Source organism: Astatotilapia calliptera, chromosome 11 (assembly GCF_964374335.1).
Source record: "Astatotilapia calliptera chromosome 11, fAstCal68.1, whole genome shotgun sequence".
NCBI classification, from domain to species: Eukaryota; Metazoa; Chordata; class Actinopteri; order Cichliformes; family Cichlidae; genus Astatotilapia; species Astatotilapia calliptera.
In genome coordinates, this window is record NC_137432.1 from 30268150 (window position 1) to 30294434 (window position 26285).

Below are 26285 nucleotides of genomic sequence, written 5' to 3' on the forward strand. Positions count from 1 at the left end.
AGGTGGTTAATTAGGATTCAGCAGGCCTCTGTCCGCTGGCTCCTAGGGACCAGATGGAGAGCCGGGTTCACAAACAGAGGAGGGTTTGTTCAGTGATGTTTTAACTTTCACTTTGGTTCAACTGTGGAAGGAGAAGCCAGATTCAAATTTCTTCATGCATCGTTTGCTTCGCTTTTCACACATTATATTTCTTCTTTGCTTATTTGAAATCTCGCAGCTTTTATAGTGGATTTTTTCATCATGTTGGCGGGGGTACCTGGGGTTGAAGATGCTTTGGAGGTTCCACCACCTTGCTGATAACACTGTTATTTGTCTTCTAGTGTTACATTCAGGAAATCATCACAGATCTGCTCCCTGACTGCTGCTAACAATTTAGCCTGACTTTTTCTTACATTTAGAAAATCAGAAACACCCTCTTTATAAGCAGTTTCAGCTAGCAACAGCCAGCAACATCTCGCAAACCAGTCAAGGAATAGACATTTTTCTCTAGTGACTACCGGAGGTTGCGAGGGTTGTTGCTAAGCAGTCTCTAGGGCTGTGTTACTGAGGCCTAATCTTACTACTAGTAAGTCCTTGGTTAAAATGCTAGACTAGCTTAGCAAATTACTTGACCAGTTAACACGATCCATGACACTGTGTTATGTATGATACCAAATGGTATAGATTTTGCAGACAATCATGTACTGATACAAACCAGTAGTACAATAGCAAGTTCAATGTTTCAGTTCTGTTTATTTTTATATGTTTTCTGGATAGCATGATCTTTCTTCATATCATTTGAGTTTGAATTCTAGTTTTTATCTTATTCTATTTCCCATGATTCTGTTCTCATGGTTTCTTCATTCATCTAAGTCAAACCTTTTTTTGTAATTTACAGATGTAGTTTTAGGTATTCCCTCATTTTATTACTTTCTTTACTATTAATTTGTAGCTTCTGTCTTTTGTGTCCTGTTTCCAATTTTGCTTCCCCTTTCCCATCTTCTTGATGTTGTCTCTCTTTACCCTGGTATTTCCCATATGCCTCAGTTTTCCATTGTTCTTTGTCACATCATGCCACACTTCCCATTTACTTCCCCTGCTATTTGTAATTTTTTTGGAGTAATCTGAGTAACTCGTATTTGAGTCTGCATTTTGAGTTCAGAAATGCGCTTACAGTAATACAACACATGACTCTCCATCATGTGCTGTATTATGCTGTCAATATAATAGCTGTCTGTAGTAATAACCAAGAGTGTTGGTGGTGATGGAAATTACATCTACCAGAGGTTTAAAGGATTCTCTGCTTCTTTAGAATTCTTTAAAAAATCACGTGCAACATATATACAATAAATATTTTGCTATCATAGCAACAAAAAACTATTCTCAGTTTAGGTCAAATGCCAAGTACTTTTAAAATATCCTTAATATTTTATGTCCTATAGATGCAAAGAGCTAATTAATGTAGTTTATGTAGATAGACATATACAAAGATGTATACATTCAATTACACAGCTTTTTCAGTTTCACTATAAATCTTACTACTAATGAAAAAATACAAATCAAAAATATGAATATACTGAGTCACATTAAATTGCAAACAGTAACTATTCATCATCCAAAATATACTCAAGCCCTTCAAATTCCTCAGATATATTAAATACCTTGACACACACACACACATACACGGACACAGGTGGTGTCACAAAGCCAGAGTGCTTTCACATGTGATAGAGACTTAACGTGTTGTCCCAGCAACCAGTCCCATGAGAACACCTGCTTCCAGCGAGTCACCACGGAGACGCATCCCACTACGTCAATCACACCCACGTACACATGCAACCACATACATACATGTAAACACCTGCGCTATGGCAGTCATGTGCACATGAGTTATGGTTTTGCACAAAAGTTGTAGGGACTTAAGTCTGTGTGTTGTGGGTGGGCTGAGGATGGATGTTTAGATATGATAGAGAAGGTTACAGTAAGGGGCTCTGGAATACATTATGTCAACAAAGGTCCTCATAGAGACAGAAAGACGTGCATATATGTGTGGCGCAAAGTAGCATAGCACACTGCAGCAATCCCAATACAGATGTGTCAGTTTGTGAGTCTAAACCTACCTGCTACACACACATCAGGGATAAAAGGGATCAAAAGGTCTGCAGAGAGGTTTTACTCTGGGGCTTATCAGCTTTCTTCTTTATTTTCAAACTAGTATGATAATAATCCTTAAAAAAAAAAAAGAAAACAAATAATGATGGGACTGTTTTCTACAGAACTGTCAGCTCCTTCTAAATAGTGCTTATTTTATCTTTTATCTTTAACTTTATTAGAGTGGCATTTGCCCTTGAGTTAGGCCAAGTTCTTTTTCTATTCAGCCTGTTCTTCTCCTTACATTGACTTTGTACACCAAAAAGCTTTATTGAAAGGATGTGACAGCACAACATTAGTCTTTTATATACATTTGTGCTGTTGATTCTGAGAATATGCTGTATTTTTTTCATTCTTTGGGGATTTTCTCTATAGCAAACGTCTTTGGTTTTTCCTACATTAATCTTTTGAAGCATCACAAAAAAACTTAAATGCAATGGGAGGTTATCCGGGGGTCGGTGAGTTGCCTGAATCTGCGTCTGCTTGTTTTGTCTTTCCTTGTATTTGACATCTCTGCACTTTTCTTCTCATCTTTAATCTTTCTTGCCTGTTTTTGTATCTGAGTTTGTTTCTCCTGCTGCTCTGCGTAGCAGGTTGTGACAAACAGGTTTGTTAAAAGCTTTTTATACATAAACACATCTTTCACTTTAATCACCTTTCATCATCGGCTGTGTGACAACCTGTGGGCGCGACCACATTTTAATTTAATCCCCCCGCATCTTGTTTTCCAGCCCTCTTCTAATTGAAGCTCTTGCGAGCACCAGCAACAGCTATTTCTGAAGCGCCGTTGGTTGGCTGCCACAGCTCAGCTTCACGCTAAATGCATCAGCTGCCATTCAACTTAGAGACTCAGAGGGAAAAGACAGAAAATAGCTCTTCTCATTGTGCCTCTGTCCTCTCGATTCGGTTGCATCCTGTTCTGATCCCGGTACGCTGTGTGTCATACAAACAAATCCCCTCCCCAAACAAATAAATGAATTTAAATTAAAAGACAGCAGAATGGAGTTTGGTGTAAACAAAGCACAATTCCCTTTCTCTTTTTAGCCTCATTTTGCATAACAAGCCATGACACGCTCTGCATTGAGATTCAAATGAGTAAGTGGCGGCTTAAGATGGACTTAGCTGCACTTCACTGGGACTATTTATCCGGCTGTATAAAAGACATGTCATTCTCAACACTTCCTGTTTGACTAGTTTAGGACAGTCAGTGTTCAACACAACAGACGGTGAGGGATTTTGAACCGCTGAGAGCTTTATGAAACTTTATTGATCTCTGCCAGGAAATTAGGCCATTGCAGCAGCCAAACCGATTTATCAGATAAGCAGGGGACAAGTACAGTCAGCACACACAAACAGAACAGAAACAAAGAGCTCGGGCCTCTTCCAACGTGTGTTATATACAGGGAAGTGACAAATTAAACATCTTCCATTCTTCCAAAAGATTTGTCCTCATTTCGTCTTTTGATAATGGTGATCGAGAGCACCGTTTAACACGTCAATCCAAAATGTCTCAGATGTTAAACTGAAACCTGTTGACTGGGAAAAACACATTTTCATCAGCTCATTAAGTTATCCCTGGTGCCATTATGGATCGGGGCACTGTCATCCTGGAGGAGACCACGCCTGTCTGGATAGATATGGATGGATATGTTTCATCGTGTGATAAAGATGATATCAAGCAGTGTTTCTTCATTAAGTGTGTAGTGTGTATGTAGTAACAGTTTCCTTTTAGAAGATCCAAATGATGCCTGCAGAATTCCCCAAAACAGAATAACAAAGCCATCTGAGCCCCCTACTGAAGCAGTCAGGGCTCCATGTTTTCCTTTGATTTGTCACCTTTTTTCCTGAAAGGATCACTTTCAATATAGGATTGAAGATGGGATATGTTGTGGCAAATGTGCAGGCTACATTAAACTAACACCAACATAACAGTCTGAAAGGAGTTCAGCAGGGACTGAGATGTAAATGACAGACACAGTAGAGTTGACAGTCTGAGGATAGAAGACTGGGAATTTTAGACAAAGAGATGAAAAACGAGCAGTATTTCTTCTCCAAACATTAGTTTTCTCAGTGGTGAAGTCCAGCTGGGACCCATGGTATGACAAGACTGTTGTACTATACTGTTTTTTACTTACTTGCTTAGAAAACATTTATGTGTATGTGCGTGTGTGTGCGCTATCATGGGATACCTCATCGTTTTTGCAAACAACTGATGGCCGAGGCTTATTTGTATTTGTCAGTCGCCACTTCTCCCAACACTTTAAAATATTAAAGTGTCACAGAAGCTTGTGGCTTTTACTTATCTTTATGAATTTAATATCTATTGAATATTGTGAATGCTGCTGAATAGTGACACCATTTGCATTTAGTCTGGTTTCCAACCCGTCTTGTTTTCATTATGTAAATCTGCCAGCTACTGGCTGCAAAATGTCCTTGGAAAAAGGAGTTCTTTCACTTAGGATTCACACTGTCTTGGTTGAACCATTTGCCCTGGGAATAGCAACTGGTAACTTTTCCCCAGGTAGCTGAAAGCGTGGAGTAAACAAAGAAACTGAAAGGTATGGTTTGGGTATGAGCTTTAGATATGCAATGGCGTTACAGTGAGAGCTCAAGGACTAGAAATGGTTCCAAGGCAACATTTATTTTGCATTATTTTCACTAGATAATTAAGCAAGAATAGCTGCTTACTAGTTAACCTAGAACAATAGATAGTTTACAAATTAAAATTGATTAGAAACCAAAAAAACCCCAATGTTTACAGCAGTGGCCCCCTCTGCGTTTGACCTACAATAGTAAGTACTTTAGATCTATTACAGTCTGTCATTCCAAGATCTAAAAGCTCAGTGGCCAATGACCAATGGTCAGAACTACAAGTTGAAATGTAATTTTTCTGAGACCCCATAGAACAACATATCACATAATAATATATTTTTGATTAATTTGTTTGTGAAGGTAAGATCAGTTAAACTGTCCTGAATTTCTTCACTTGACTGTCCATCAATGAGAGCCTGCAGCGTGTTCTTAAGATATACAGTTTATCATATCAGACCACTGCTCTGTAAAGTAATTCACTGAGTCCTCTAACACAAAAACTGTGGTGCAGTTCATTGCACATGAAAATTTAATTTAACCAGTGATGAGGAATTACCCCAAAACACAGGGGGTTATGGGTAGAAGCAAAGGAATAAAATAAGTCATGGATGAAACGCTTAGCAGAACATAACATTTCTTCATGTGTTCTTAACAGGTTAGACAGTCGAGAAAACCTAAAATAATCTGAAATGGCCTTTTGTTATGTCACAGTAACTGGCATAACAGAAAAGCAATCTTAAAGGAAGCAACATAACTTTACTTTCTTACTTTGACATGTTTAAGGAAAAGAACACATCTATTCCTTTGTGAAAATGAACAGTTGTGAACACTGAATGACTGCTCAGTGTTCAGGTTCTTAACTCGTCCTCATTTTCCACTCCTCTTCTTTGCTTCAGGCCCACTCCTGCCCTGAGCCGGACATTCCTCTGCATATTTATATGCATGCTTGCATGCATGCTTGTGTTCGTTGACTTCTCGAGTTCAGTGATTCGCATCAAGGAGCTGTTCAGCACATTTGGGTGCTAGCAAGGCTGGACTAAAGCTATATAAGCGAGTTCTCCACTTTACTAAACTCATTGCTATAGTTTGGCAGAGCAAGTTGTTGCAACATTTCCTGAATACTTTTCTTTTAGAACCACAGTTTAGTGTAAAAAAAAATATATGAGTTAATTGGATTGTTGCAATTGTAGCTCATGGCTACACTGCAGCATAAAACAACACAGATGCCATTTTGCTACTGGTTTGTCCTGAGGATGGTGCTAGAACGAAATTAAATTAAAGGGATTTTTGAATGTTTGTTCATTTGTTTGTTTGTTTTACATGATTGAAGTGTTTTTCCCATTACATTTAGGTGAAGTGTAATTGGTCAGTATATTAAATGTTATATGTAAAAAAAGAATTGGGCCATACCTCTCATTAGATGTTTTCAGTCTCATTGACAAAGTGTATAAAATCAAGCATCTAGCAATGCAGTCTGCCTTTGCAAACACTTAAAGAGCTCACTGATTGTCTAGGTTGTACTGCAATAAGAATCAAATGTGGCAACAAATCAGTTTGTAGTTTGTGTGTTCTTCTTTTCTAGACATTTCAATATCAACTCTAAGTGCATTCATTGGAAAGTGAAAGTGTTTAGGAGCCACAGCAACTCAGTCATGAAGTGGCAGACAACAGAAAGTTAGAGGCAGGGTCACTGAGAGCTGAGGTGCTTAATGCATTAAAAATGCTCTGCTGGCTCAATAAGAGTTCCAAACTTCCAAACTAACCTAATTAGTCTCACTGTATAGGTTTCTGTGGCCAAGTAACTCCTTTCAGTGTGATGTGGACCGGTCCCAGTACTATATGAAGTATTTTATAATGAATAAAGCACAATAATTATGAACTGCATCAGAATCAGCAGATATCAGGAGATAGTTGGGGTAGATGGAGGGGATACAAAGAGCTAGACCGTCATACCAGAGGCTGGTATCACATGCTGATTCCTGTCTGTGTTACTGTATAAATATTTATTAGAAAGTGTAATTAAAGGGAACTCGTATTTCATTAAAACAAACCAAAACTTTCACCCGAACCTAAGCCAATGCTATGAGCACCTCTAAAGAATGACTAAAAAGTTTAATAACACTGTACTGCCTCATAAAGTAGACATACTTTATGTATGTAAGAAATGACATGTGATATGCCACATATACAACCCATCGTCTATGCCAAATATAATGTGGTCACAAATGTGTTTCCCTCTGAAACATTGTAATAGAAATAACATTTTGAAAGACAGACCATCCTCTGAGGAACTGAACTGTGATAAGTACAGTTTGCAGTCACTGAATCATCACACACTCCAACTTGTTAATAATAAGGCAGTCCAACATTTTTAAGTCACATTTTTAAAACTACATTAAGATTTTACATTTTAGGATGTATGTTGAGATGAAATACCGGTTTAACAGCTGTCGAGGTCGAATCTACAAAACCATGTTTTTATGAAAGCCTGCCGTGTATTCCACGTGCATATATTCCCTCAGAAGCACTTTAGCTAATTCTTTCTGTTTGTCCCACATTCTCATCTCCTGCCTCTTGTCTCTGGCAGTATTTTCCAGCTCTTATTAAGCTCCTTGTCATGACATTCTGTAATAGTCTTGGCTGCTGGACAGATGATTCGTCCACTGTTCTTTGTGTGCAGCAAAGATGTTTGGAGACCCTTTGTTTTCACTGATTGGGCTATATTACACTGTGCGCATAATGCAAAACTCTTTTAATCTAACAGGGACATTCTCTCTAATGCCCATAGTGTTCAGTAAGCTCTTTATTTGCTTTATCTGTGTAGACTCCTAAATAATATACAAAATGTACTTTTTTAAAATTTTCCAATAAAAAGTGTTACTTATGTAGGAGGGGCTGCGGTTTGTGTTCCACTCACTAATGCAGATAAACAAGCTGCAGTGTGACCCTGCAGAGACTACGTATTATATCATATATCAAATGCCATTATTCTAGTGTCAGTGAGCTTTTATCAGCCTGGAGGTACAAAGGAGGCATTGTGTCCACTTCGCTCCCCCTTGCAGTTGTATTTCCATACAGTAAGGTTGGCTTTATAGTTTTCGCCCAGGCTGACACATGTGCTGACCGCTGGCACTGCATCTGAACGTGTTGATGCTTATCATAATAATAGGACAGACTTCATTTGGCTTTCATGCACGGCCCACAGCACAGCATATGTAAAACAACAGACAGAAATAGATTTGATTATTCTGGATTTTATGCATTGACTAAAAACTCAAGGCCGGCTAACGCGGGAGAGGACAGTGGAGCGCTAAGCTGGAAGATTCCGTCCTCATTATCGCCTCACCCTCATCTCCTTAACTTTTTTTAGTTAGCGTTTTGCTCATTTTCTCACTTTATTTATGGGTGTTTATCATAGTCACAGCATGCTTTGGCCTGGAATAGGATATATTTTTATTTTCAGATTAAGTTGTTCTTTTCTGAAAGGACATTAATTTTTCTTTGGCATATACAGAATTAATATTAATCATTACAGAAACAACAGCTTTCTGTTAGTGTTATTTTTCCACATACAGGTAACTAATAATGGATTACTGAAGCTAAAAATATGTGATTCACAAACCACAGAGTTAAATACATAGAGGATATTGTTGATTTGTGGACATTTCTTGGTGATGCAGATTCAGAGATAATGGGATCCCCTGACAGTGCCCGTCACACTGAGTGTAATAGTATGTGTTTGTGTACTTGAATTTGATGGGTAACTCTAAGATGGAGCACATTTTCTTTTTCCTCATTGTTTTTTTCTTCATTCTGCATCTATGCTCACCATATTCCTTCTTTATTCTAATTTTTTTGCATTTTATGCCTTATTTTCCCCCATTTTGGCTTCACCCCATTGTTCATTTCTCCTGTTTTCCTTTTGCTTTTTCTATTATTACTTCTTTGTCTCCCTTTATGTCCCTGTCTCATTTGCCTCCTTTTTCCTGTCCTCCTCTTTTTCCTTCTCCCTCTCATGTTCAGTTTGTTGACAGACCTTCAGAGAAGACAGAAACAAAGGTAGACACCATTGTGTCTTCACCTCCTTCCCTCCTCCACCTCCTCTTCTGCCACCTCCTCATCTCTTTTTTTTTTCGTTTTTTGGTCTCTCTGAAGTGAAGTTTCCTCGCTTGTTCAGGCTGTTGTCTCCTTTGCTGTTGCAAAACGACACAAGAGCCAAAACAACAGCTAGCGCCAAAGCACCTTCAAACCAAACAAATGCCTCCTCAGAACCAGACGACACAACAAAATATATAAAGAGAGTTGACTTTTGGATGCAGAAAAAACATGCGCGTGCGTGCGTGTGTGTATTTTTGACTGGGAGAATGGGAGCTCCTGCTGTGTGTCTTTGTGATCTTGTGAAAGTTCTGTTGTTTTATTTTGGAGGAACTGCTTCCTTCTCTCTCTTCCTCCCTGTCACTCCTTCACTGTTCTCTTCTGGAGCAGCAAGGTGATGATGAGAGATGAGGAAAAAATGACAAAAGTTGAGAGATGTCACCTTGTCCCCATTGGCTGAACCACTGTCTGAACGAGTGCAGCTGGCTTAGCTAACAAGCTTCGTCACTTCAAAGCTGAGACAACAATAGCAGCCATGCAGTTGAAGCACTCAGCCAACCACCAAAACACAGGGACTGTTAGGTAACATTTAAATAAAAACATATAAAAACACTGATGCACAGAAATCATCTATTAAATCACTATCAATTGAAACTTTTGACTGTTACTGTATATTATAGTACAAAGAGTCATTATTTCTAAAAGCAAATGCATTTCTATGACATATTTTACATAGACATGATTTAAAACCAGATGTTTAGCAGTTTTATGGCTAATGTGTTACTAACAATGTTGATTTTAGATTTGTAATCTTGTAAATACATACTGCATACTCTTAATACAAAGCCATTTCATGGACACTACAGTCCATTTTTTTGTGGATAATTATTATTTTATATGCAGTTATTTGATGTCCTGTGTCTGGAAAACAGGTTGAGAGACACATATAGAAACTGACTGGTCACCTTAGTAGCTCAACAGTCAGATATTTCAGTTGGTTAAAACCAAAGGCTAAATAAAAGAGGTTATTTTTCAACATTGAACTGCATCATTGAATTAATACTAATACTATCCAATACTAATACTGGATAAGAAGCCATAACAAAACTATAAACCATATGTATATACAGTACTGGCCAAGTAACTAAATCAGATTCTGTTGTCTTCTGAGGACATTTTTCAAACATTTATCTTTTTTGGTTATAGAAATGTTATGAATTTTCCTGGGCTCAATAAAGATTAGTATTCAGTTGAAAAGGGCTTCTTTCCATCCATTCATTTATCCATCCCACCCATTTTCTTCCTCTTATCCAGTTCAGGGTCATGAGGGGCTTGAACCTATCCCAGCCGTCATTGGGTGAAAGGTAGTTTTGAATAGGGTTATTTAACAATACATAAATAAACAGATTAGTTTAAATACCAGCAAGAACCATTCTCTTATATTTTAAGTTTCACCTCCTTCTTGATTTTGCGAGAGAAGTAACATTCACAAACTTAATGGTGTTATAACAATTGAACTATTTTCAAGTGAGAGTGGAGCAGGTACATGGGGGAGTAATAAGTTGGCTAAATGCAACCATTCCTTTCAGAAGGACAGCTACATAATCCTAATCACTGTATGGTAGCTATTCAGAGCTATCTTGGATTCTTGAGTAACAGGATTTTTTCAAATCAGTTACATGTAGTAATGTCATATTTGTTTACTCTCTTATCCAGGTGATGACTGGTACCTGTGCAGGTTAACTCTGAGCATGCCCAGTCAGGCTGACCTGCAGTGGGCGATGTTTCCCTCACCTTACCTGGCTGCTATTGGTCCTGATGCAACACCAGGCTCTGTAGTGTATCGACTGTCAGCACGACAACGAGATGGGACACTAGGACGAGCTCAGTTCTTCCTACTTGAGGGTGAGTGGTTAAAATCTTATTTAAATTGCTGTATTGTGCATAATGACTATATAAATATTTTCTGTATACTGTATATGCTGAAAATGAGCTATTAAGATGTTAAGAACCCTTCAAAGATGAAAGATACATTTCAAATGCATTAACACGTCTTTTATAATATCAACACTCGCCCGACTCATTGTATTTTTTTCATTGTTTTGGGGTGTTTTTTACCTACCACAGTCAAACCTCCATCTTTTTTCAGTCAGTTTTTCTAAAAACCTGTCATGTGTTTGTTCCTGCTCTTATCTCCCGCTCGTATCTGTAATTAGGTCCGCTGCAGCTCTGCCAGGCTCTGTGTGACAAACCTGTTTTTTTCAAAAGAGTGATTTATAAATAAAAATTTGACTTGTTGAATTTCAATTACCATCAAATGGAAGAGGGAGAAAGAAATGCTCAAGAACGGGATGGAGCTGCGCTGTTAATCGCTCCCTGGGGCAAAGAAAGCTCCCAGATTCAGGAATAATAGGGAAGTCTCTGGAGAGGCAGCGAGTGGGAGAGTCAGAGGGTGGGCGGATGGGCGCCGGTGGCTGTGGATTTTTTTTTTTTTTTAAGTGAAGAAAAATGGGGGAGGAAAGTAAAGGGGAGATATTTTGAGAGCTAATTTCTAATGCTTTCTTATTAAAAGCTTCTTACTTCCCCTTGGCGTAATGTGACTACATGTGTACGAATGAATAATCCAATAATTTATATTAAAAATGTTTTTTTAACATCATGCCAATGTGAAAATATATTCATGTAGAGTGAGTGAAGCCAATTAGGGGCATTAATGTTATTTTAATCAGTTACAGCATCCTAAATTTGCAGTTTTTGTTTTAGTGGCTTAAAAATGAGTTGAAAGTTTCAGTTTCTGTGGGTCTTTTTAAAAACAATGTGCACTCACTGACATCACTGTACTATTAAAAAAATAAAAGTTGAAACAAATGGTTCTTTTTTTATATCTACAAAATCTTCTGTTATTCTTCAATATACTCAACATATTCTTAGAAAACTGAAATAAATCACTGTCATTCCCTTCTGCCATGTTTTTATAGACTTAAAACAACACCAAGTTGCAAGACTCACTTTAATTTAAACTTAGATTTTATAAAAATTAAATGAATAAGACAATCTAATCATCAGGAATGCTACTCTTATAAAACTGTAAACTTGTAACCCTTTGTGTTTGTATTTGATATGTAAAATCTTCTGATCCAGTTCCTGTCAGGCGTCACCATCAAGATTTTTTAAAATATGTTTTTTATATTTAGTAGGTCCTCCAAACAACCAAGGAGAAGACCTAAGTTATAAAGTGAAACTTTCAAAAATAATTTCCACTTCAACCACTTTCTGTGTTCTTTATGTTGCTGATAAATTCAGCTGTCTCTCCCTTTCCTGTTTAGGACCAACTTTCAACCAGTCAGCATTCAGCATTGTTGTTGGGGTTTTCTGTTTTTTTGAAGTGCACGCAAGCACATCCGTATACCCAAAATCTTTCACTCTGCATAGTCAAATACCTACACAAGGGGGCTCAAATGCAGTACCATGAATCCTACTTATATGGAATAAAAATCTCAAATTTTAATGGTTCCATTGTAAAGTGACAACTTAAGAATCTATAGCAGTCTCTAGCTGTAGATGAGGTTGACAGATATCAGTTTTTATTTTCAGAAGTTTCACAAAATCATAGTAGTGTTATTCCACAGTAAAATATATTTCTTCCTATAGTAACAACTACCATATATTACATGTCTGTCCAGAACAATTGGACAGGTCATTGGATATTTTAGGTCACTGAATGCAGTTATAAAGCATGAGTCAGTGAGCTTTTAGAGGTGCTGTTATTCAGTTTTTGGACAGGTTTGCCAGCTGGTTCCCTGGCCTCTTGCCTAGTCTTCATGCTATGCCAATCAGGGGCAAGAAACCAATATGCATCTTCTTGTCTCTGAACGAAACCTACTTTAAGTCAGTTTTAATTTCAATTCAAAAGAGATTATTATGAAAGTGAGACAATAAAGGCAATCTGTAGGAGCTTTAGAACAGCGGTCCCCAACCCCCGGGCCTCGGACCGGTACCGGTCTGTGAGTCGTTTGGTACCGGGCCGTGAGAGTTGAGGCTCAGGTGTGAAATGTATGGTTTTCAGGGTTTTTATCGGTTTTCAGCGTTATTTTGTTATCGTTTTTATCGTTTACTCGGTTTTCCTGGGTCTTTTCACGTGTGTTATTAATAAATCTTCTTTTTTCGGTACCGGTACTAGTTTTATTTTGTTGTATTTATCCGCGACACCTTAAAGGCCGGTCTGTAAAAATATTGTCGGGCATAAACCGGTCTGTGGCGCAAAAAAGGTTGGAGACCACTGCTTTAGAAGCAAACCACAACTCATTTAGTGAGACTTTGACAAACAAGTGTCAGAAAAATCTCCCTTCAGCAGTCAAAACAAGAGAAGATGATTGACAGGTTGGATGCAGCTGCTGGTTCAAAACCCTCCAGTCAACAGCTGGGGATTCTTCTCTGCCCTTCATGTCTTTTTTTATCCGCCCATTCTAACCTTTCATCTTCTTTCTATTCATGACATGATATACAGCCTTTGCCTCTTTGTTTCGTTGTGTGCCTGTGTCACACTTTTTTTCAAGTTTCACTATTGCTCTGTGGTTAGTTAGCACGTTTATGCAGACAAGACACATCTTCCATGCAAACTATGGATGGCTGCAGCAGGCAGGATGGGTTTCCTCTTTGTAACCACTTTCCCTCGGCCACCAACCACTTGCCAACCAATTGGGGAATACAAATCTTTTTTTAGTAACTAGCAGTTGTCTAGGGGTCGCGGATGTTGTCTAGGCCTTTGTGAGTGGTACCTTACTTTGCCTATCTTTGTTTTTAACAATAATAACAATAATAAAAACACATTTTGTAATGGGTACCTTTCAAAACCTTACACAAAAGAGTTTTAAAAAAGTGCAAGAATGAACCAAGAAAATATCAATCAAGTCAGTAAAACAAGCTTAAAATATATAAAGTAATTAAGAACAGAGGATTCATATGACAGGTGGAAGACCAGCAGAGTGAGTATGACAGTTTAAAGAGGTGCATTATGAGATGGGAATTGAAAGTGGAGAGAATCAGTGTTACAGATGTTTCATGGGAGGCAATTCCAGAGGTGAGGAACAGAGGAACTGAAGCAACTGTTTGGTAGTCAAACAGGCATAAGGCATAGTAAGAAGAAGAGAAGAAGAAACCCTGAGGATGTGAATGGGTGTGTAACGTGCAGTAGTTCAGAGAGGTACTGCAGAGGGAGGTTATGGATTGCCTTTAAGGTGAGGAGCAGAATCTTAAGATCAATACGATATTTAACTGGGAGCTAGTGAAGCTGCTGAACAACAGATGTGATGTGATAAATGGAGAAACTTCTGTGACTACTTCTGGACCAGTTGAAAGTTATGGATGGATATGAGAGAAAGAGATATACAGGAAGCCATGGACATAACCAAGGTGTGAATAAAGATGGGAGTACTATTGGTTGTGACAGACAGACATTAATGTCTTTATATATTAATGTTACAAAGATGGAAGTATGAGGAGCAAGTGACATAATAAGTGTGCTGTCAAGGATGACACCCAGACTCTTAACCTGAGGGGAAGGAGAAACTGAGGAGTTGTCGATCGGGAGGGAAAATTTTTGACATTCTGGATGCCAATGAGAAAAACCAGGATTTGATTTCCTGGAGGAAGGTGGCTGGGAGAGTGGTGGTAGGTTTGGCTGACAGGTAGAGCTGGGTGTCATCACCATAACAATGGAAATTGAAATGCTGATAATTTTACAAAAGAAGGAAATAGACAGTTGATAAATAGGTGAGGCCCCAAAACAGATCCCTGGAGAACAAGTGGTATAACTGGAAATGAAAATTTCAGCTGAGATATTTAAGTTGACTGAACCAGGATAGGATTTAAAAATGGAAATTAAACCAGTTTATGGGTGGTTTATTAATTCCAGTAGAGGCTAGTCTGTCAAGAAGGATATTATGGGACATAGTGTGATAGTCTGCAATTGCATAAATAGTAATGGAAATAAAGAAGAGGAATGGTTAATAGACTAGAGTCAGCTGCTATTAGGAGGTCATTGGTGAATTTTGCAAAGGCTGTTTTCTTGAGAATCAATGGGACAGAAACTAGACTGAAACTGTTCAAAAAGATTATTGCCAAACAAGTGAGCAAGAACCTGAGACACAACTATTTTCTCAGGGATTTTAGAAATAAATAATAGATAGAATATAGGATGAAAGCTACTGAAATTGTTGGACTCTGCACCAGCCCAAGAGGTGATGATGGCAGTTATTATGGTGGACAGAGAGGCTAAGCAAACTTTAAACTGTACTTTTCTTCTTGTCCTCCTCTTCTCAAAGTTTCCATGTCTGCTTTCTTTCTCTTTTGTCAAATTGTCTCCACATTTCTACTGCTCCCTTCCCTCTTCCTTCTCTTCTCCAGTGGGGACTCTTCAAAACGTGTTAATCACAAACACACACAGAAATAAACATACTCAGAGAATCCCTCTAGCTTCATATTACCTTATTTAGTTTTATAATTGGACAGCTGTGGCTGCTATCTATCTATCTATCTATCTATCTATCTATCTATCTATCTATCTATCTATCTATCTATCTATCTATCTATCTATCTATCTATCTATCTATCTATCTATCTATCTATCTATCTATCTATCTATCTATCTATCTATCTATCTATCTATCTATCTATCTATCTATCATTTAAATTAATGTTTTTAAAGGCAGAGTTTCCTTTTCTCTTTATAAAGGTGATGAGGAGTGCTTCGAGGTGGACCATCGTTCTGGGGAGATCAGGACAACCGGTCGACCTTTGACCCCCAGTAAGGAGTACCTCCTTCGGGTTCAGGCAGTGGATGGACATGGTCGTAAAGGGCCACCAGCCACTGTTGCTATCCTTGCAGGCTATCGGCCACCCCAGTTCACCAATTCCACGTACAGCCTGAATGTACCAGAGAACATACCCGTTGGCCAACCGTGAGTCCCTACAGCAGTTTGACATATTGTTATCCCTTGTTTGTGTGTATGCTCTGTGAATAACACTTACAGCATTATAACCACCTGGCTATGCTGTTGAGGCTTCACATTTAGTAAGTTGTATACACTCCAAGACACTCGAAAGTTCTGTAATACGTCAAGATCTTAGTGGCTAATCTTTTAAATCCTGTAAAATGCAAGATGGCATCTGAGACATTTCATCTAAACTGCCAGACTGCTATTATACATTTTAGCCCTTCACAAGTCAATTAGGTCTCACAGGTTTACCAGTTTCTTTGGAAATATATGCCTTATGCATACATACAGTGAAACTCCCAAAGAATAGCATTGGATGTTTATTTGCAGTATAAGTTGTTACAGTTTTTCTCAGTCGCTTTGGTGCGTTTCTCAGATCAGAATTGAAATTCTCATAACTATTAGTTCAACCTCCACAACACTCAGTCATTTGTGCACATCATAGTAGCAATTTCTCCTCTCTCTGAACAAACTGCAAATGATTTTGGACATGAATCAGTTGCTTCCATACATTTCCCTGCTGCTTTCTGACATTTCCATTTGCTTATGTCATGTCAGTCAAAAGTAATCATACCTATGGATGCTGAATAGTCATTCCCAATAAAACGAATAGTCATACATCCATTGCTTGAGTCATCACACACAAAATTGTTGAACTAGTTATCACATGCCAAAAATTGGCCATCTGTCAAGCAAATCCTATACCTTTCTGTATCATTTTTCCTGGAAATGTCTCCGAAATTGAACAATTGATCTCAGGTGAATTACAGCTGTCACTCATGAGGAGGCTCTACCAAATGGGTGATTTTATGTTTACATGTATTCTACAGTGAACAAGTGACTGTAGCACTAATTGTTTTGGGAAATGCACTAACTGCTGTGCAAATGTTAATGGTGTTCTGAGAAACGCACCAAAGCGACTGAGAAAAACTGTAACTTAAAAGAAGCTTTTTGCTACACGCATGCTTTCTGAAATATAAACCTCAATAAGTAAAAAAGGTGAAAGTGACAGTGTTAAGTTTTTCTTTTTCTTATCATTCCTTGTTACAGATCCTTCTCTACTCGACAAATTCTGAAGTCTTATTTTTAGCATTTAGGCCTCCAGCAGTTACACCAGTTAAACCAGAAGACGCCATCTTGTGTGGTCTATTGACAATGACGGGTTCACCCTTTGCATGGATGTACAGATGTGTACAAACCAAAATGCCTGGCAGTTAACACATAAAAATAAATACTAAGCGCATATTTCCTGTATGATCCATTAGTACAAGTTTTGATACAGCACCTTATGCTGCTTTGTATCAAGCAACTGCATTAGAAGTGATCCAACAGGTACCAGTTTTATGTGCTTTTAATTTATATGTTTGTATATGTTACTGACAGGGTTATACACAGAGAGACATATTAGAAGTACTTGTAATCTTACATCTGGTACTATTGTTGTGAGTAGGTTTTATTAACAAAAGTGTCTGTTTATATTTCTGACTCCATATATACAGAAACATGATTTGCATTCCACTGCCTCAGACACAGAATGTAAAAATGGCATTTTGTGCATATGTGTGTCTGTCTGTGTGTGCCTGCTCCCTTGCTTTGCATGTCATGTGATGCATGAAAAGATGAGCCCTGTAGAGCGAGACAAAAGGAAAGAAGAAGAAGGAGGAGGAGGGAGAGGTGGAGGGATGTGGAGAGCGTGAAGGGATGATAGAGGAAGGAAGGAGAGGGAAGAGAAGAAAATGAAGGATAGAGGGATGATGCAGAGAAGGCTGGGGTGGGTGGAGGTGGTTGAAGAGGACCCAGATGTATGAGTGTGGCCTGAGGCTGAGAATTTGAAAGTGTGGCAAATTCAAATATTTATTAAAAGCGAGGTCTGGATAAACATGAAGGAGAGTGTGTGTGTGAATCCTCGGGGCTGCTGGCGCAAAGCACATTGTATTAATATCCAAGTATCCATGCCACCCTGTGAGCAGTGTGTCTGTGGGTGTATCTCTGCATGTGGTTTCTGTGTGTCTCTTCTTCCATTATGTCCCTTTTATTTGTTTTTATGTCCTCACATGCACGTGTCCTCTGACCGTATGTGCGTCTGTGCATACCTGTGTGTTAGTTTATGTTAAATTGATTAATCGGGTTGCAATGGTGTCTGAGTTCAGAATAATCCATGAAGGCTGCAGACTTTAAACGCAGCACTGGAGCTCGACCAGCACGTCACAGCTCCTCTTCACTTTATAAGTCTGTTTGGAAAAAGAAATGCAGATCAGCTTTCTGCAGACCTGTGGTCATGTTTATACTTTGGGCAAGGCACACCAAGTTCATTCAAAGAAATTCAAAGTGCTTTACACAGATAAAAACAGGAATACAAGCAATAAAAATAACAACAGTGCTAAAGTAGGTAAGGAAATGTCACAACCAATGTGTAATGACATTTAAAGAACTACAAAAGATATGGAAATTTCTCGATATTTTCTACTTTTAGGGGGCTTAGCTAACAGTTCCCCCGCGGCTGCAGTATTTTTGCTAAGCCATGCTAAGACATGACTTGGAGCTGACTGTGAAGTGGTGCACACATACATTAAAACTAACACAGTATTTTATCTGATTCAGCAGAAGATAGAGGTCTAAGAAAAGGATTTCATAAAATCTTGGAGAACTCAAGTCTATTTTTCCCTTTATTTTCTCTTTCTGGTAAGAAAACTGTTGCTAATGTTGCTTAAATTTCTTGCTTTGTGTGTGTTTATGTCCACGTCCATGTAGAGTTGCAGTTGTCCATGCTGTCTCCTTCCAGAAGAAGAGTCTCTCATACATGCTACTGGTTAATCCAGGGAATTTGTTTAGCATCAACCAGGAGAGCGGAGCGCTTAGCCTCACCAGGAACGTCGACTATGAGAGTGGTCACAACCTGCACACCCTGCAGGTCCGAGCTTCTGAACCCGACACCGGCCTTAGCAGCGTGGCAGAGGTACAGCTACACTACCAAGCATGCAAATATACTATTTATTAATCTGTGTAAAGTGACTAATACTTTTACAAGTTTGATGTGTGAATGCAAGCTCTAAATTTATACATCCATGTCAACAGCATGTAGCTACAGCTTTAACACACAGCTTTATCTTTTGGGACAAAGTTATGGTCCCGTGCACTGCAGTTAAAACAATAACCAGGGAAAAATAACACTCAGACAACCTGATAATTGAAAACAGAAGAGTGATTGAAAATAATTTATTATATCTGATAACTGGTGGAGAATGGTAGGCACTCTAAGTGTTCACACATCAATGGCATATTAAACTCTTACAGTCGAATCACATGATGGCCATGGAGTATTATGGTGTGAATTGGAAGGTCAATACAGAGTTGTAAGTGTTACCACAGCCTCTGAAATAAATCCACAGCTCATCATCACACATATCTGAGAACATGTAAGGGTGTTGACCCTTGACAGTTCGGCATACCACTTCTCTGATGAAAACTCATTAATTTAAAATGAGAAAGAAAGTGCTGCTGCTGAATCAGATGCTGTGATGCAACTCTTTCATTTACTGTTTATTAAATTTATGTGTTTATTTTGCAAGCATACCACTAAAAACAAACTGCTGAGCATCCCGTGAAGCTCTCACGATGAAAACTCAGTGAAATGCACAAGTTCAAAGCTGCGTTCAGAATTTAGGAATCACTTAGGAATCAGCAGTTTTGTGGTGCAGGAGCTTTCTTTTTATTTTGTTACAGGGTTTGCACAATAATAGATTATATGTGGCTCGAGCACACACACACACACACACACATACACACATACGTAAAGTGCAAAAGCCTGGCTGCTAAGTACTGACTTTTACCCTCAGAGTAAGCTTTGAAGACTTACTACAACAGATATCTACATCTGTTCACATTAACACACACTCCCACAAGCACACACACCAAGAGAAATCCATTATCACCTGCTCTCAGTGTCCAGATGGTTGAGACACAGAGAGAATAGCTGCTAAACTACCAGTGTCCCCCAAAGGCCACTGCTGCTCTATAAGCTTGGCTGGCTAATTCACTATAAATGCCCTGCCTGTTCGTGCATGCCAGTGTGTGTGTGTGTGTGTGTGCATGTGTGCGTATGTGTGTGTGAGTGAGTCCGTGTGCATGTAAAAGAGAGAGAGGGGGTTTTGCAGCACTGCTTATGTTGCACCTTACTGTAGCTTCTGCGGTTTTTATTGCCTCTGGCTTCATCACCTTCATCAGACATTTTAAAGCCGTCAACATGTCTCTGTCTCTTTCCATTGTTCAGTCGAACAGCTTTATATTGACATTTGGTGTCAAGCTTAGTACCTTTTTTTGACTGTTAATATTATATGAATCTAGACTACACACGTTTTCCCAATTTTCTCAATATAGAAACCCCAAGACTTCAAGATAGTTTCAATAACACACTAAAATAGCATCTCTTTGCCACCTGTAAAGGAAAAACATCTTTAAATATATAACAGAGAAGGGAATTTAGGTTAAAAAAAATTATGTCCGTGAGCAGCTATTGGTTTGTTATTGAACCATTAGTTTATAAGTACACTTGTCTTTGCCTGAACTATATAAAGAATCCATCTTCACCCAGTATATGGGAATTGGCTGATGGGAATTTTCCCCCAAAATTTAGGTACATGACCTTTTGTCTACTTGGTGGAGATCCAAAAATGTCTAATAGACACACCAAGTCTCTCCAAAGTGTAAAATGGATATGCATGCAAGTTGCAGTACCAGCAGAGGGAGATATTTTTATTCCAGGCTACCATGAAAATAATCACATGAAAGTGTTTAAACATACATTATTAACACATTTAAATACATATTAGCCACCTAGCTTAATTGTCTCTAGTGATGAAGGACACTGGAATGTATTTCATACCTTCCTTGCTCACTAGCGACCTCTTGGCTTTAAATATAGTATCTCCCCCTGCTGGTACTAAAATTTGTGCACGTGTGTTCATTTCACTCTTTGGAGAGGCCTGAAGCGTGAAATGGACACGGTGGACCGGCCTGTCTATTACATGGTTTGCTATGATATCGTGCTGGGAGATCAGAGGCTAGATCTCCAACACCACTGGCTGAAATGCAGCCCCACACCATGAATGACTGTACATACTCACTCCTCTCCTTTTCTTCCAACCACCTCTGTACATACTCGTGAAAATTTGAAACAAAAAAAGTTTGAATTCATCACTCCAGAAGACCTGTTTCCAATGATTTTCATTCCAGTTCTTATATAATTTGGCACAACTTAGCCTTTACTCTCCGCCTTCTTTAACAATGGTTTCCCAACCACCCTTCAGTTGAAACCATTTCTGATAAAGCTTTAGCAAACAATAGAGGGATCAACAGTACTGAAGATGGATAAACAGAAGAAATGCCAAGTTCTCAGCTGAAAGCTCTTCATGCCTGTCAAACGGTGTTATCTTTGTGTTTTTACTTGGTTTTTGTATTTATCACTTTCAAGTAACAACTGGTCAAATCTATTAACCATATGAAATCAATTTCTTAGCAGATATTACAGAAAAAGTGTATTTGTGGTGTTTCATAAAGCTCTCAACTTTAACAATGTTTTCTATTACTAATAAACACTTGCTCTTATTCTTCATGCACAAATGAATCCCCCAGAAATGAAAAATGTTTTCTGTCAGTAAAAATAAGTCACACAAATCATGTGCAGCAAAGGATAAAATCAAGTAATTACTGTTATCAAGTGATTACTATTTGCACCACAGTGACTGCAGTCAGTGCTTCTGCCTTTGTGTCTCTCCGATGTAAAAAGGTGTGTATGTGCTTCTTTCTTTTGTATCAGTCTTTCAGCATAGGAAATATATATTCACCTGTTGAGTTGGATGTAAAAAAAAAACTAATAAGGAATAGCGTTACTGTTTACGCTTCTAAATATTCAGTGCATGTTTGCAGAAGCAGTCATGCATCTAAATCCTCTCTGCTCGCCTCTCCTCTGCCCTGCTGTTATTACTGAACAGGTGGTGTGTCAAAGGTTCAGGACTGCCGAGAAAATCTGTGCTCAAGTGGTCATGTCTGCAGCCTTACCAGTTAAATCAGGCTTTATGGGAATGGAAAATAGCATTTTGGTTGGGCTCCAGGAGCTCGGGATAGTGGGTGAAACTAAACTGAAACAGCAGAGAGGTGATGATGCAGAGGCTCAAGGTTTAGGATGTTTGAAGGAGAAGTGGGGACTTTAAATTTACATCTTCATGGTTTTTCTCTTCATTCTGTCATAGGCACTGGTTTGATTGGGTCTTTTGATTTTGATTAGTTTAATATAAACCTGAAACAAAGAATTTGTCTGCCTGATTTCTTCTTTTGTGTGTGTATCCCATAATAAACTGCATTATACAATCAAAAAAGCTCTGACATAAAATAACGCCACCCTGATGAATCACAAAATACTGCTCTTGTAATCAAATTGAAAAAACTGATTACATCCCTACTAGCTGTGTCTGTCAAATCATTGCTTAACCATTAAATTTCATGAAGATGGCTTTTTTATTCAGAAAAAAGTGGCACATGCAAACCACAGGACAATGTTTTAAGGACAAATAAGTTAAGAACCCTAAGTTAACTTTGTTTTGTGAAGACTCCTGATTATAAATTTTATACACTCTATGTATAGTCGCAGCTTGAGTTGCCACTATACATGGAGTGTAGATAAATCAGATAAATCAGCAGATAAAGCTCCATCTTTATCTACTGTAGCAGTCATTAAAATGTAGTCGAATCAGTGATTATGTGTGACCCAATTCTTTTTTTGTGTGTCATACTTCCCAAAGCTTTACTTACTGTGATGAAATAACTCACCTGTTCTCTCCTGCTGGCTCACGCTGAAATGAATATGAAACCAACATAAAGTATAATCTGATACCAGATAATAACAGTGGGATGCTCCCTGCAGGTGGTTGTACACATAACGGATGAGAATGACTGCACACCAGAGTTCCTCCACTCTATCTACACCAGAGACAACATACCTGAGAGCATCGCACCTGGAACCTCACTGCTGCAAGGTAACACACACACTGATCTGTCAAGTAGGGTCTGTGTGAACACAAAACCAACACATTACACCTGTGGTTAGACTGTACAGCTCGTGTGTGTGTGTGTGTGTGTGTGTGTGTGTGTGTGTGTGTGTGTGTGTGTGTGTGTGTGTGTGTGTGTGTGTGTGTGTGTGTGTGTGTGTGTGAGTCAGAGCCATCTGTCATAGCTGCTGGTGACTGGTTGAGATCAAACACTCCAACTTCAGCGAGGCTTTGCTCTTATTAGGCGAGCAGCCAGCATCACATCCTCACACACATGCTTATTTTACCCTCTATCTTTGCGAGGACTCTTGTTGACATACTACATTACTGAGCTCCTTAACCGAACCTGAACCTTAAAACTATGTCTGAACCTCCAAGCACGTCTTTGAAGATTTTATCCTACAGTGAAGACTAACTACATCAATCTCAAGGCTGCAAACTCAGATTGGTCCTTACAGAGACAGACAAGTACACATAATCATACATACATTACAACAGTGTACAAACTAAGTTATTAATAAAAATGTCTCCCTTCTTCTTCTTTTTCCACCTTATCCAATCTCTTCATCTCTGTTTCCTACTCCTCTCACCTCTATCTTTACAACCATCTTCTCTGAGCCCTTCTTTCTGTTCCTTATTTACCCCGCGTTATCTTCTGCACTTTACAACTAATTTTCTTTCTTCTTTCACCTCTCTCCTCACCCTACCCACCTCCCATCCAGTACTTGCCCGGGACTGTGACTCCGGGATAAACTCGGAGATCTCATACTTCGTTCCCAGCAGTGACTTCAGCATCACATCTGGGGGTGTGGTCAGCCCCGCCCGTCGCTTGGACTATGAGCGCCCTAATCACATCTATGAGTTTTTGGTGGTTGCAGTGGATGCAGGAACACCCCCTCGCACCGGGACAGCCTCAATCCGCATCCGAGTCGCCAACACCAATGACGAGGCACCCATCTTTTCACAGAGCGTGTAAGAATTATCCTCATTCTTCTACTCTTTGCAGTCGTTTTCATTTTTTGTCACCTTTTGAATTGTTAATACAACTTTGTTTAATAATGAACATCAGCTGTGAGCTTTCTCTCTCTCTTTTTTTCCTGCCTCACCCCTGTCGCTGTCTGGGTCTCTCGCCCACAGAGTCAATCTGTTAATTAAGTTTGTTTTTAACTCAGAATCTATTTTTAATCCCACTGTTCTCTTCCATCTGTTTTCACTTCATCTTCACCTCTCCTCTCGCTCCACTGTCTCTTTCACACTTTTATTTCTTCTACTTTTTTATTGAACTTTTTTCTTATTCTGGCATCAGCCTATTTTTCTTTTCATACATTAATACCCTTTCATGACATCCTTCATCTCTTTAGGTCTGCAAAGTGCTTGTATGCAGTAAAGAAATAACACATCTTTCTCTCTTCCTCTCTGTTAGTTATAAGACCTTCCTAAGTGAGGATGCCGGTCCTGACACTCTGGTTGCCATTGTTCATGCCAACGACCCGGACGGAGATGGCGTCTCCTACGCCATCACTGGAGGCAATGAGGATAGCAATTTCCTGCTTGACAACCAGAAGGGTAAGGGAGCGGCAGCTGGTGTACATAAAATGTGTTTCTTCTTTTATGTAAACACAAATAAGACAGCAAGCAGCTGAAGCTGAAGGCCAGCAGCAGCTTCTAGTCCAGGTTATTTTTCCTCAGGACACAGAGGAAGTGGGTTCAGGTGAGATTGGCTGAGATGTGGGTGCCAAGAAACCTAAAGATGGAGACAGATTCCACCTGTTCTCCATTTATAATGAGTGGACCTGTCTGAGCCTCCTGAAGTCCATTATGAGCTCAGCTTCAGATTATTTTTTGAGCACCAACAGGACACATTCTCTACCTCTTCCCTGAAGGCTGTGTCATCTTCATCAGAGATGAGCCCAACCACGTTGGTGTCATCAGCATACTTGACTATGATGTTGGTTCGGTGGTTTATTAAACAGTCATAGGTGTCCAGGGGATACAGTAGGGGACTGAGATCCAGCCCTGTGGGGATCTGGTGCTGAGTGACAGTAGGGTTGAGAGGTGGGGGCTGAGTGGGACTGATTGAGGCCGTTTGGTTAAGGAGTCTTTGATACAGGAGCAGGTGGCAGGGGGTTTGAAGGTGGCCCAGTTTGGTGGTGATATAGCACTTCACAAAATGTACTTGCAAAGTGCTTTAAATAACATGAAAATAGATGTATGCTCTAGCATTTTGCTTATTAGGAAATGAGCACAACAGGTTTTCAGGCAAACCACGAAGCCAAATTTAATTGGCAGTCCAAGTACATCTGATAACGGTTGATCTTAACGCCAACCCTCATTGGCTGATAATTCATCTCATATCCTTCTACACATCCAACTGGCATATCTCATATAGGGCACACTATTGATAAGGTTTTACCCCTCCCCACAGTTGCTGCAAGCCACTTCATGTGCTTCTATCCTGGGTTTAACTAATCGGTGTCATGTTCACTGCCATTGCAGAGCAATACCACCAAGTTAAAATTACTGCAGACATAAATAACAATCTGCTTTTAATTATAGTGGTTCTGACCAAACTCAACTAGTAGTGACATGCTTGCAGTTTATCCAGTCTCAACTTTTCTTGAGGGGGCAGGAAAAGAGCAGCTAATTACGCTAATGAATGCTGAGCTGCAGCTCGGATTTATTAAATGACTCATGAACAATTGTGTAGACTTTACGTAATGTATATGCATGCACTAATGTTTTACAACTAAAGCATCTCTCAGAGCACAAAGCAAAAAACTGCAAGTCATCTTCATCCAATCAAATAGACGAGACATGGAAGGCAGAAACGCTAACAGGTGGTTATAAAGGTAAAAAAGCCCTAAATATCCTAAGAAATCCAACTGATCTGGCTTTTAAGAGTTTTCAAGCAGAAACCAAGGGATGTTCTGGTCATCTTACGATTGGTCACTTTCAGTGCATCACAGCTGCACACAGACAAACAGCTTTTTGATTGACAGTTTCTGTTCCACTGCTACACTGTGTGAACATCAAGAGAAAGGGCAGTTAATATAGTAAGGTTCATCCAGATGAATTAATGCATCTAAAAGGAACAGACCTACATGCATTTGCTATGATTATTATAGTAAGACAGTAAAAAAAAAATGTAATTATTATTAGAATAAGTAAATATTCCCTTCCTTTGACCAGTACTTGTTGTGATATATTCCCATGGACTGACAGCAGCGATGTCTGCTTTGAATAGCACAAAAACTCATTAACTGATTATGAGCATTTTATTTGTTTGCCAGCAAAGTAGCTTTAACAGACACAAACAACACAAACAATAACTTTTATACACACACAAAGCAGCAGCAGCATTCAGATCACTCTACCAAGCTGCACACACATATACACTCACAGAATAAAGTGATTGTTGCCATGGTGACGA

The 26285-nt window shown here is 39.0% G+C and overlaps 1 protein-coding gene across 1 annotated transcript in view; it reads left to right on the plus strand.

Moving 5' to 3' along the window:
• The window catches only part of LOC113031425 (neural-cadherin), a 144503-nt gene that overhangs the window by 46055 nt on the left and 72163 nt on the right, over positions 1-26285 (plus strand). Inside the window, exons 2-7 of the mRNA XM_026183492.2 lie at positions 10534-10722; positions 15551-15776; positions 18564-18768; positions 22732-22843; positions 23578-23827; positions 24279-24421. Coding sequence (XP_026039277.2) covers positions 10534-10722; positions 15551-15776; positions 18564-18768; positions 22732-22843; positions 23578-23827; positions 24279-24421 — 1125 coding nt within the window. The remainder of the gene's footprint in view (positions 1-10533; positions 10723-15550; positions 15777-18563; positions 18769-22731; positions 22844-23577; positions 23828-24278; positions 24422-26285) is intronic.